The sequence below is a fragment of the Quercus lobata genome, chromosome 3, assembly GCF_001633185.2.
Source record: "Quercus lobata isolate SW786 chromosome 3, ValleyOak3.0 Primary Assembly, whole genome shotgun sequence".
NCBI classification, from domain to species: domain Eukaryota; kingdom Viridiplantae; phylum Streptophyta; class Magnoliopsida; order Fagales; family Fagaceae; genus Quercus; species Quercus lobata.
In genome coordinates this window covers 16744850-16756550 of record NC_044906.1, presented here as the reverse complement: position 1 = coordinate 16756550, position 11701 = coordinate 16744850, and the positions used below count along the sequence as shown (strand labels likewise).

The 11701-nt window shown below is 45.6% G+C and overlaps 2 protein-coding genes across 2 annotated transcripts; both read right to left on the bottom strand.

The window, feature by feature from the left end:
* LOC115980437 lies at positions 1–1389 on the bottom strand. Its single transcript, XM_031102686.1, has one exon. The coding sequence runs from the start codon at positions 1387–1389 to the stop codon at positions 1–3; it is 1389 nt and encodes a 462-aa protein (XP_030958546.1).
* A 1016-nt stretch (positions 1390–2405) lies between these two features.
* On the bottom strand, positions 2406–3641 carry LOC115980436. The gene has a single exon (XM_031102685.1). It carries the CDS (start codon positions 3639–3641, stop codon positions 2406–2408), a length of 1236 nt encoding a protein of 411 aa, XP_030958545.1.
* Positions 3642–11701: the final 8060 nt, after the last annotated feature.

Sequence of the window (11701 nt, the reverse complement as noted above, 5' to 3'; positions counted from 1 at the left end):
CTACATGCTCAGCCACCAATAACCTTGCGTTATGACCCTATGGGACAGGGATCTACCCCCCGTATGACTTCCGCAAATCCCTTCATGTAATTCCTCCAGGATGAGTTCAGTGGCATTTGGGTGCACACACAGCAAGTATGGTCCTGAGAATGAGCGCCTGTACAGTTTGGAGTCCTCGGACAGCCAGAATCGAGAAGCCTTTCTTCTAATCTTGTCGGCCTCGTTCTTATCTTCTGGTAAGGTGTCATGCTTTAAGAATTGTACTAGAGGATCCATCCAGCTAGGCCCTGCCCTAATGCTATGAACCCGTACTGAGTTGGTGCTCGCCATCATTGGGTGGTAGAGATCTTCTACGAGAATAACCTGAGGAAGTGGCTGTGTCGAGGAGGTGGCAAGCGTTGCAAGAGAGTCAGCATGGGTGTTCCCGCTCCTGGACACGTGCACTAGATTGAAGTGACAGAAATGGGCCCGCAACCGCTTGACTTGGACTAGGTACTCTTGTATTCTTTCATCCCTCTCCTCCAATTCCCCATTTACTTGTCCCACAACAAGTCTTGAGTCCGAGAACATGTTCACGGATTTTCCACCCAGTTTTTGGATCATTGACATTCCTTCCAATAGTGCCTCATACTCTGCTTCGTTATTCGTGGCCGAGAAAGACAACCTCAAAGATTTTTCGATAGTGATCCCCTCAGGGGAGACCAAAACGAGCCCCACCCCTGAACCCCTTTGGTTGGCCGAGCTGTCAATGTGTGCTTTCCACCAACTGGGCTCTTGCTGAGAGATTGCGTTGATCAGTTTCCCGTCAGGGTTTAGTGTCCCTCCCTCTCCTTCTGGTGTTGGCTCTGCAAATTCAGCTAATAGGTCCACGAGAACCTGACCCTTCACAGCGGTGCGAGGCATGTACCTAATGTCGAAGGCGCCCAGAATCGTCCCCCATTTTGCTATTCTACCCATGTAGTCGGCACTCCGGAATATGGATCCCAGCGGAAGTTGGGTTAGTATAACAACAATATGTGCCTGGAAATAGTGGGGGAGCTTTCGCGTGGCTTGTACGATTGCCAAAACGGCCTTTTCGAGGGGGAGGTAACGAATCTCTGCCTCGTGCAGCGATTTGCTTACGTAGTAGACGGGCCGTTGTGTGCCATTGTCTTCTCGGATCAGCACTAAGCTTACTACGTGAAGGGCTACAGCAATGTAGGCAAATAGCATCTTGTCGGCCTTAGGACTGGACATAATTGGTGGCCGGGTCAGGTATTCCTTAAGCTGCTGGAACTCTAAAGCGCACTCTTCCGTCCACTCGAAGCCTTTCCACTTATTTAATAGGAGGAAGAAAGGCCTGCATGTGTCCGCCGAGCGGGAAATGAAACGGTTTAAAGCAGCAATCATGCCAGTGAGCTTTTGGACCTCTTTGGGGTTCCGAGGAGGCTGCAGGCTATGGATAGCTCTAATTTGGTCGGGGCTGACTTCGATGCCTCTGTGGGTCACCATGTAACCTAAGAATTTCCCTGATCCCATCCTAAATGAACACTTGGACGCGTTTAGGCGCAGCCTGTACTTTCTCAGAATTCGAAAGACATCACAAAGATCTCTAACGTGGTCGGGCACTAATTTGCTTTTTACCACCATGTCGTCTATATAAACTTCGATGCTCTTACCTATCTGCTGTTCAAACATCCTGGTCATCATCTTTTGGTAGGTTGACCCAACATTCTTTAAGCTAAAGGGCATTACTTTATAATGATAATTTCCGACGGGGGTGACAAAAGCCGTTTTTTCTTGGTCCTCAGCAGCCAGGGGTATCTGATGGTAGCCTTGGAAGGCGTCTAAAAAACTCATTCGAGGGTGTCCCACGGTCAAATCCACCAATCGGTCTATCCGCGGCATGGGGAAAGGATCCTTCAGGCAGGCCTTATTTAGGTCCGTGAAGTCTACGCAGACCCGCCATTTCCCACTCTTCTTTTTCACCACAACTGTGTTAGCCAATCATTCGGGGTAGAATACCTCCTTGATAGCTCCTGCTTTCTTCAACTTTGTAACCTCCTCTCTCATGGCATCTGCATGCTTTTTCGACGGTCGCCGAGGAGGCTGCTTCTTAGGCGTTACGGCAGGGCTAACATTAAGGTGATGACAAATGAAATATGGGTCAATCCCAGGGGCCTCATAGGCGTCCCAGGCAAACACGTCCACATTCTGTCTGAGAAAATCAATTAGCATCTCCTTCTCTTAGGGCGGTAATTCTGAGCCAACCTGAAAAAACCTCTATAGGTCTGATCCGACAAGAACTTTCTCCAAATCCTCGCAACTCGCTTCCATGGTTGGTCCCCCACTACCCGAGGCTGGGCCAAGGTCATTAATTGCTATAAGTCGTTCTCGGCTGAGGTGAAGGGCTCACTATTCGGTCGTCACGAGATTGCTGACACTATGCATTGTCGGGCCATCACCTGGTTTCCTATTACTTCTTTCACTTGAGCTTCTGACGGATACTTCACCTTTTGGTGTAAGGTTGATGACACAGCCCCTAGGGCATGAAGCCACGGTCGGGCCACGATGGCAGTATAGGGGGAGTATGCATCTACCACAATGAAGTCCACCCCCACCACGTCCGAGTCTGCTTGTATAGGCAGCCTAATGATGCCCTTTAGGGTGACGGTTTTTCCTTCAAAGCTGACCAAAGGGGAGTCATATGCCGTCAGGTCCTCTAGCTTCAGCTTCAATCCCTTATACAAGTCGGGATACATTACTTCCACGGCGCTGCATTGGTCAACTAGCACCCTCTTCACATCGTATCCCCCAATTCTGAGCGTGACAACTAAGGCGTCGTCGTGGGGTTGAAGGGTTCCCTGTTTGGCCTCATCCGAGAATCCGATTAGGGACGTGGCCATCCCTCTAGCCCTCTTGGATTCCCTGTTGTCAGTTTCAGCTAGGAGCCTGCCCTCCGACATTACTTTGAAATGATTGGAGCCGGTCCTTCCTAGTGCAGCGAGGATGACATTTATTGTGCCAATAGGTGGCCTCAATGTGCTTTGCCTGGTTTCAACGTTTGACTGCTCTTGCCATCCAACAGGGTGATGCAATAGATGTCTCAACTTCCCCTCTCGGACAAGTCGGTCCAAGTGGTTTTTCAGATTCCTCCAATCGTCGGTAGTATGGCTCGACTCTTGGTAATATGCGCAATACAGATTCTGGTTACGTTTCGAGGGGTCACCTGCCATCCTGCTTGACCATTGAAAGAACGGTTCATTCTTCACCTTCTCTAGGACCTTAAGTAATGGTTCTCGGAACATAGCATGGATTGCCTGTACCGCAGTGGATCCAGACTGCTCCGAGTAATCCCTTCTCGGCCTATTACTGTTGTTAAAGCAATCCGACCTGAAGTCCCTCCTCTCCTGAGGGACAAACTTCGCTTTGCCTTTCCTCGTCTGTTGGTCTTCCTCGACCTTTTTGTACTTGTCAATTCTGTCCATGAGTTGGCGCACATTAGTGACTGGTTTCCCGGTTAGGGACTTTCTTAAACCATGCTCTGTCGACAGGCCCCTCTCGAATGTGCTAATGGTGACGTCATCGTAATTTCCCTCTATCTCATTATACATTTCCCAATACCTGTCCGAATAGGCCTTCAGTGTTTCTCCTTCTCGCATGGACAAGGATATGAGGGAATCTAGGGGCCGAGGGACTCTACTGCTGGTGATGAAGCGGGAACCAAAAGCTTGTGTCAGCTACTTAAAGGAATTTATGGAGTTTGGCTTGAGGCCATCAAACCATCTCATCGCCATAGGTCCCAAGTTGGACGGAAACACTTTGCACATCAACACCTCATCCCTAGAATGGACGGCCATCCTCTGGTTAAATTGGCTTACGTGCTCTACTGGGTCCGTCCGACCATTATATATGGCAAAGGTTGGTTAGTGGAATCACCGAGGAAGCTCAGCCCCCTCTATCCTACGCGTGAAAGGTGACTGGGAGATGCAGTCCAGGGCTTTACTAATGGCATCGTTTGCTAGGCCTTGGTAAGATGGGCTTTTGTGGCTGCGTTTGTGAGGTTGCTCTTCCTCATAGGAAAAGGTTTCACTTGGAGGGGTTCTTAATCTCCGCCTGTACTCATTGTCCTCCTCATCACTAGTATCCGAGCCGGGTGAAGTATGTTTTCGTTGCGCTCAGCGTAACTTCTTCTTCAAGTTGTCGATTTCTTGCTGTAGAACCCTGTGATCGTTTCGCTTATGGGATGCGTGACCTTTCCCTTTCGAGCGACTTCTGCTCGTGTGGGAAGTGTTTACACTACCCTCTCGCTGCTTATCTTGATCTTTCTCCCATTTGAGGTTCAAAAAGTTGTCTTGCTGTTGGGAGTCTGTGTGTTCGGTTTGGCGCGGACCTGATCCTTCCATTTCTAACAGTTTCACTTGTCGAGGCACGAGTTCTCTCCACAGACGGCGCCAATTGTAGGGTCTCTCTTTGGGGCCTAAGCCCAACAGGTAGGTGATTCTGGCCCAAGGAGCTTTAGACAATGAATTTGTAGAGAACGGGTTACAAAACTAGGCCCTAACAAAGTGAGTGTTAGTTAACTTTGGGCCATGCAACGATTGAACGTAAGAATATCTCCTTCATGTCCACTGGATACCCGATCCGAGGAGACGTGTGGGTGCCTTTCTGTTCCTGATCAAAGGCTATGGTCTTTCTCTCTCTCTTCCGTTCTTTCTTCCACTTTTTCTCGTCCCTTTCTTCATGGGGACTCCTTTCTCTTATATAACCCCCTTTAAGTCATCAGGACCTTACACTTGTAGATCATCTGAGCCTTCACTTGAGTGCCCATCCCATCGAACATTTCCCCTGTCTTTCTGTGAGTTGTAGTGGCCAAGGTAACACTGTTCGTCTGTCTTCTCCACATTAATGTGGCCAGAAAAGTAGTTGCCCTGCATCTAATGTTGCAGCTGTAGTATCTCCCTTGACATCTTAGACTCTCCTCCCTCTCTTGGGCTTGTGGGACTCGTCCCTGCCACTAATACTCGTTGGAGCGATTCTTTATTGTTAGTAGGATGCATGTTTAAGCCGTATCTGGCATGTCCGAGGAGACATTCCTCCTCAAACCGACTTTTAAATAAGTTTGGGCCCATAAGAATTGGGCTGGGGGCCCCTTTTGGCGCCCACACTTTCGCCTCGGACTGGTTTGAACCCTATAGAGGGCCTAAGGCCCATTATTTGATCTGGGGACTTTACCCCTATATATATATATATATATATCTCTGTGTGTGTCTATATTTTTTATTACTTTATTTATTTAAAAATAACTTATATAAAATCAACCATATCTATTAAAAAAAACCGTATATAACCAAAAGTTTGATTCTTTCTAGATTTTCAGAGGTGCCAAGGATATTAACCATTGAATTCTTTTAGAACCATAATTTTTGTTTAACAAACGTTTGCAACAACTCTGACATGATAAATTATGAATGAATACTTATCGTTTTTTCTCTACAATTTACTGTTAGCTATATCAAAACTGTGGAAAAAGTTGTGATTCAAGAGTTGTGCCCAAAATTTTCTCTTAGCCATTTGGTTTAATCTTTGCCCGGCTTTTTCCCATTTTCGTGGGGTAGCATGCCAAAGGCATTTGTGACTAATAGACAAAACTTTTTAGATTGAGTAATCTTAAAAAGATTAAAAAAAAAAAAAAAAAATCAGTCTCTTTAAAAATGGTTAAAATGATATATTATGATTGATGTTGATAAAAATGAAATAAAAGGACACATACTTTATTAAACACTTTGCCACAACTTGTATACGTGTTAAGTGGTAAGTAAATTCCTTTTCTGAGTTTTATCTAAGTACCAGTAGTTGACCTATGTGTAAGTAATGTACTCTAATCACAAGTTGACACATGTATAAGTTAAGATAAAATATGCGATCGTGAAAGAAAAGTAATAAAATTTTAATTGTAGGTTTATATATTTAACAAAAACGAAATTGTTTATATGAAAGTAATGAAAATTTTTTTGTACCCAGATAATTATTTTAGCGTTTGCTTTTCTTTGTACTTATGTCAATTTATGCCCGATAAGGCTTATAAAAACTAGGTGTCCGTCTAATATCCCGTTTTGAATCTAATTAAGTACAAACTTTTCCAAGATATAGGTTTTTCTTTCTTTCTTTCTTTTTTTTTTTTTTTTTTTTTTGGGGGGGGGGGGGGGGTTAAAAGAATCTAAGTACAAGCTTTTCGAATAGTTCATTTTTAAAGAATTCAAATAAATAAAAAAATAAGTTGTACCAAATGGCCACTATATAAGCTTGGCTTTTTTTTGTTTTCTTTTTTCTTTTTTTTTTTTCAAGTTTTAAACTTGGGCCAAACCTAGTCTGGCTTGGCTTCGTTTTTTCTTTTTTCTTTTTTTAATTTAGCTTCAAAATTAATCCAGCTTCCTTATTTTGGGTTCTTTCCAAGTTTCGAACTTGGACCGAACCTTGCCTTGGTCCGCTTTCAGAAATCTCCAACGGCCCAAGAACAGTTGGGCGTTGGTGAGGTTATGTATTGCCAATCCGTTGCCCCTACGTTGAACAGTGGTTGCCACTTGCCACGCATGATATGCAACATATTTTGTAAAGTGTAATGATAAGAATATTATAAATTTTTTTATTTTTTATAATAAAATAGATAATAGTCATTTTTCTTTTGTAAAATGGAAACGTTAGGGATATAATTTATTATGGTTAAAATGGTTGGAACACCATAATTTTCATATGGAAAAAAATTATAAAAAATTTGTATCACCCTACTTATTATTTGTAAAATTGATTTGCTAAGATATACTATCCACATAAGGATTTTCCTCAGTAATAAAAGTGGTTTTTTTTTTTTTTTTGGTTAGATTTAGAGTGCGTTTGGCATAGATTATTGTAGGGCCGAGAAGCTTATGATCTGGCCCACGCTCTATCCGGGCTCAGGGCCCGTACCGAGGAGGTAGTGTGCCGAGGACGAGTGATCAAAGGCCAATGGGTTAAGGGGAACAGCTGAGGACGACCCTGTCCTCGGCACTCCGAGACTTTGATGAGAAGAGCAACGTCTTAGTGAAGGCTATCCCCAAATAGTCCCCTGAAGGGGATGCGAGTGGAATAGGGCCCACATGGAGGTACGGTGCGAAATAGGTTCAAGGAAAATACGTCCCCTCCACATTAAATGCACAGGCCAACGTCCTGATCATGTTAATGAGAAAAGACGCTTGGACGGTGTAATTTCGATCCTCGCGACTAAACAGAAAAGTAAGAGGGGACAGCTGATGGGACAGGTACAGAAGTAAGCACCTGCCTGACCAACAAATGGAGGGATAGGATCAACCAAGAAGGACTATATAATGTAAAAGTTAGTGCGCCATTAGAAAGGCTGGGAAAAATGGCCAAAAACCAGAGCCTCCCAGCCCGCCTCCAGGAGAAAGACTCCAGGGGCGAAGACGACTTAACCATGTATGAACACCACGAAAAACCCACCGTCTGGTGACTGAAGCCTAACCTTTCAAACCCACGCTCTACAAATGATATTGTTTGGGCCTTTTTACGTGCGAACCCGACACAGTTACGGTTCTTTACGAAACGTGTCCTTACAATTGGCACCGTCTGTGGGGAAGGTTTGTGTGTTGGCATAGGCGGTAGGTCGAGAGAGTTCCTTTGTCATTTCTAACAGCTGGTTATAGAGTTCTAGTGTAAAGTTCCGCTAGGGGCTATGATTCTTGATTAGGGGCTACGCTTGATAGCGTCAATCACATGGATGGTTCTAGAGGCTTGGCCGAGGAGCTAATTCCCCTAAAGCCAAGGTCCCACGCCAAAAAACTGAGTTTTGGACAGAACCAAGGTATTGTATGATCCTCGGACTCAAACCTATGGGGAAACCAACTACGTAAAAGAGAAAACTGAGTTTTGGACAGAACCAAGGTATTGTATGGTCCTCGAACTCAAACCTATGGGGAAACCAACTACTTAGATGAGAAAACTGAGTTTTGGACAGAACTAAGGTATTGTATGGTCCTCGGACTCAAACCTATGGGGAAACCAACTACTTAGATGAGAAAACTGAGTTTTGGACAGAACTAAGGTATTGTATGGTCCTCGGACTCAAACCTATGGGGAAACCAACTACTTGGATGAGAAAACTGAGTTTTGGACAGAACTAAGGTATTGTATGGTCCTCGGACTCAAACCTATGGGGAAACCAACTACTTGGATGAGAAAACTGAGTTTTGGACAGAACCAAGGTATTGTATGGTCCTCGGACTCAAACCTATGGGGAAACCAACTACTTGGATGAGAAAACTGAGTTTGGACAAAACCAAGGTATTGTATGGTCCTCGGACTCAAACCTATGGGGAAACCAACTACTTAGACGAGAAAACTGAGTTTTGGACAGAACAAGGTATTGTATGGTCCTCGGACTCAAACCTATGGGGAAACCAACTACTTGGACGAGAAAACTGAGTTTTGGATTATTGACTTATGGGGAAACCAACTACTTGACTGTTTTTGGACAGAACAAGGTATTGTATGGTCCTCGGACTCAAACCTATGGGGAAACCAACTACTTAGACGAGAAAACTGAGTTTTGGACAAAACCAAGGTATTGTATGGTCCTCGGACTCAAACCTATGGGGAAACCAACTACTTAGACGAGAAAACTGAGTTTTGGACAGAACCAAGGTATTGTATGGTCCTCGGACTCAAACCTATGGGGAAACCAACTACTTAGATGAGAAAACTGAGTTTTTGACAGAACCAAGGTATTGTATGGTCCTCGGCCTCAAACCTATGGGGAAACCAACTACTTAGACGAGAAAGCTGAGTTTTTGGACAGAACCAAGGTATTGTATGGTCCTCAGACTCAAACCTATGGGGAAACCAACTACTTGGATGAGAAAACTGAATTTTGAACAGAACCAAGGTATTGTGACTCAAACCTATGGGGAAACCAACTACTTGGATAAGAAAACTGAGTTTTGGACAGAACTAAGGTATTGTATGGTCCTCGGACTCAAACCTATGGGGAAACCAACTACTTAGATGAGAAAACTGAGTTTTGGACAGAACTAAGGTATTGTATGGTCCTCGGACTCAAACCTGTGGGGAAACCAACTACTCGGATGAGAAAATTGAGTTTTGGACAAAACCAAGGTATTGTATGGTCATCGGACTCAAACCTATGGGGAACCCAATTACTTTAAAGGAACCTGGGCTCTAAGCAGGACTTAGCTACTACGCATGACATCTAAAATGGTGCCTATGTCTTCATTGAACAAGAGTTAGAAATGAATCCGAAGCTCTGCGGGTGCAGGTAAGCTAGGGTTTTGAAACATGATGTTAAAATGTATCGCATGCGCAAATATTCAAACATATTAAGATAAATTAGTTCAGAATTCATAAACAATAGTAAGTCTCGACAAGGGCAACTGACAAGTAACTAGAAAGAAAAAGGAAGAAAAAGATTTCATATATACATATTCAACAGGTTCAAACTACCAATAGATTACAAAGTTTTCAAAATGAAAAAGAGACAGGTTAATTGTTAAACTGAAAACAAGTACGGAGCCTAGCCAAGGGTTCTATTTCTTTAGTTTTGCGTCGGCCACGTCCTGGGAAGGCGAAGCGGAATCAGCTTTGGCACCCTGGAGGATAGCCCCTTTTGGGGAAGGCTGAACAGGGTCAGTATCGGTATTCTGGAGGACCACAGCAATGGGAATTGCCTGTGGGGGCTGGGCAAGTGTGGCTGGCTCCTCAGCACTAGACATCTGAGAGCCAACCACGGGCTCAGCAACCTCTTTAGGTGCCTCAGGATCCGTATGCTGAGATGTTTTTTTCACATCCTGAAATTCTCCCTCTTTGAGCATCTTGCCAGGAGAGTCGCTGACCTGTAAGTCCTCCGACTGAGTGACCCCTTCCTCGGGTTGGTCACCCGTAGCCATGGAGCTGGAGGAAGTGGCCTTGCGGATGGCTGTAGGGTAGAATATGTTTTCCGCCTTCCACAGATTAGATGAAGCATCCACCTCAACTCGCTTCAATGCCTTTTCCCAAACCTGGGAGCAATAAAACCTGCATACTCTAGGAATCTGGGCTTTAAGGGTGGCTTGGGTTTCGACCACCCCCGCATTATAACCATCATCCTCGGCCGTTTCCTTGGCAACCTCTGCCTCATTTTGGGCAAACTCGGCCTCTTGCTTGACCCTTAGGGCTTCATCATGGGCATATTCCGCCACCCCTTTGTCGTGCTCGGCCGCGGCCAGCTTCTTATTTAAACCCTCGATCAGATCTTTGGCTATTCGCAACTGATCCTCGGCTTCAAATAGACGCTTTGTTTGGTCCTCGGCCTATTTTTGAGTGCTAGCTAGGCCCGACGAAGCGTTATCCCTTTCGCGAATAGCAGCTGTTAGGTCAGCCTTGACCTTGGTGAGTTCATCCTCAGAGGCTTGGAGAGTCTTCGAGGTCGTTATGCGCTTGGTGCGTTCATTCTCGGCTGCCTTACTCTTATTGTTCACCTCTTCCTCCATCCTATAGATGGCCTGGAGAGCCTGGTAAGGGAAATAAACGCATAGTTAATAACGGACCAGGGGCGAGAATTAATAAAGTTTTAGGTTTCAAGAAACCTTACCATGCCCAAGTACCTCTTAGTACTGAGGAAGACCTCCTGCATCCTCATTTTTCTCAGACCATCCATGTCAGTAGGGAGTAGCATGGTTCTCCCTAGTGCATCTGCCACGTAGCCACCCTCGCCGTTTCCGGGGTCCCTCATAGATGCAGTTTCCAATAGCAGACCCCCGTGAAGTATTGGGGCAGGAAGCCAAGCACTCAGTAAGGACTGGGCCTCAATCCCCTTTCCCTTGCCTTGAGAGGATTGGACTTCAATTTCTTTGCCCTTGCTCTGGTGTCCAATCTTTAGTTGTTTAGTGCGCGGAGCCTCATCCTTCTCCTTAGAAGGTTGGGATTTTCCCCCGTCCGTGGCTTCCTTGCCCTTGGGGCTCCTCTTTCTCTTTGAATCAGTGCCTTCAGGTTGAGGAGGCCGAGTTGGTTGGGAGGAAGCAGGAAGTTCGGGGCGGGGGGATTGTGGCTGTGACATGGTGGAAGATGACCTGGTCTGGATAATCTGAGGCCGAGGTGGTGGGGAAGGAGCATCGGGTTGTGGCGTTCCCTGCGTATCCTTCCCAGGTTGGCCCTCGAGGAGTTGGAGAAGGGGGGTCAGGGGCTTTCTCTTGAGTCCCATTTCAGCTTGAGAAGAGGTGTCTACTGACGACAATTCTGCTTCGGACAAGGCTGGGTCACCTATGTCACCAGAAGGATTCTCGGATTGGAGGGCTAGGTCAAATACCCCAAAACCTTCCTCGGGCCAATCTAGCTCGCCTTCGTCCCCTGCTACTTGATGAGACAAGGAGGGGCCCACTTGTGGGATGTTCTTGGGGACAGCTGGTTCTTGGGAGATTAAAAATCCTGTCTCAACCACGGTAATTTTTGGAAGCCAAGGATGGCTGGCGCTGATCACGTGCTTTGCGTCCGCAAATGACTTCTGAACAGGAGGATATCCTAGTATTTTGTGAGCTGCTCAGACTTGACCATCCCCGTCATTTACGAAAACTGCCGCTTGTAAAACGGTCTCCAAGTCCGCCCGGTTGACTAAGTGAAAATGCCGTTGGTAGGCGTTTGGATCTGCAAAAAGAAAAGCACGCATGCATGATTAGTT

Bases quoted from the DNA above. Each gene is read 5' to 3' on its own strand.
- LOC115980437 (XM_031102686.1), bottom strand. From the start codon at position 1,389: ATGATTGCTGCTTTAAACCGTTTCATTTCCCGCTCGGCGGACACATGC.
- LOC115980436 (XM_031102685.1), bottom strand. From the start codon at position 3,641: ATGCGAGAAGGAGAAACACTGAAGGCCTATTCGGACAGGTATTGGGAA.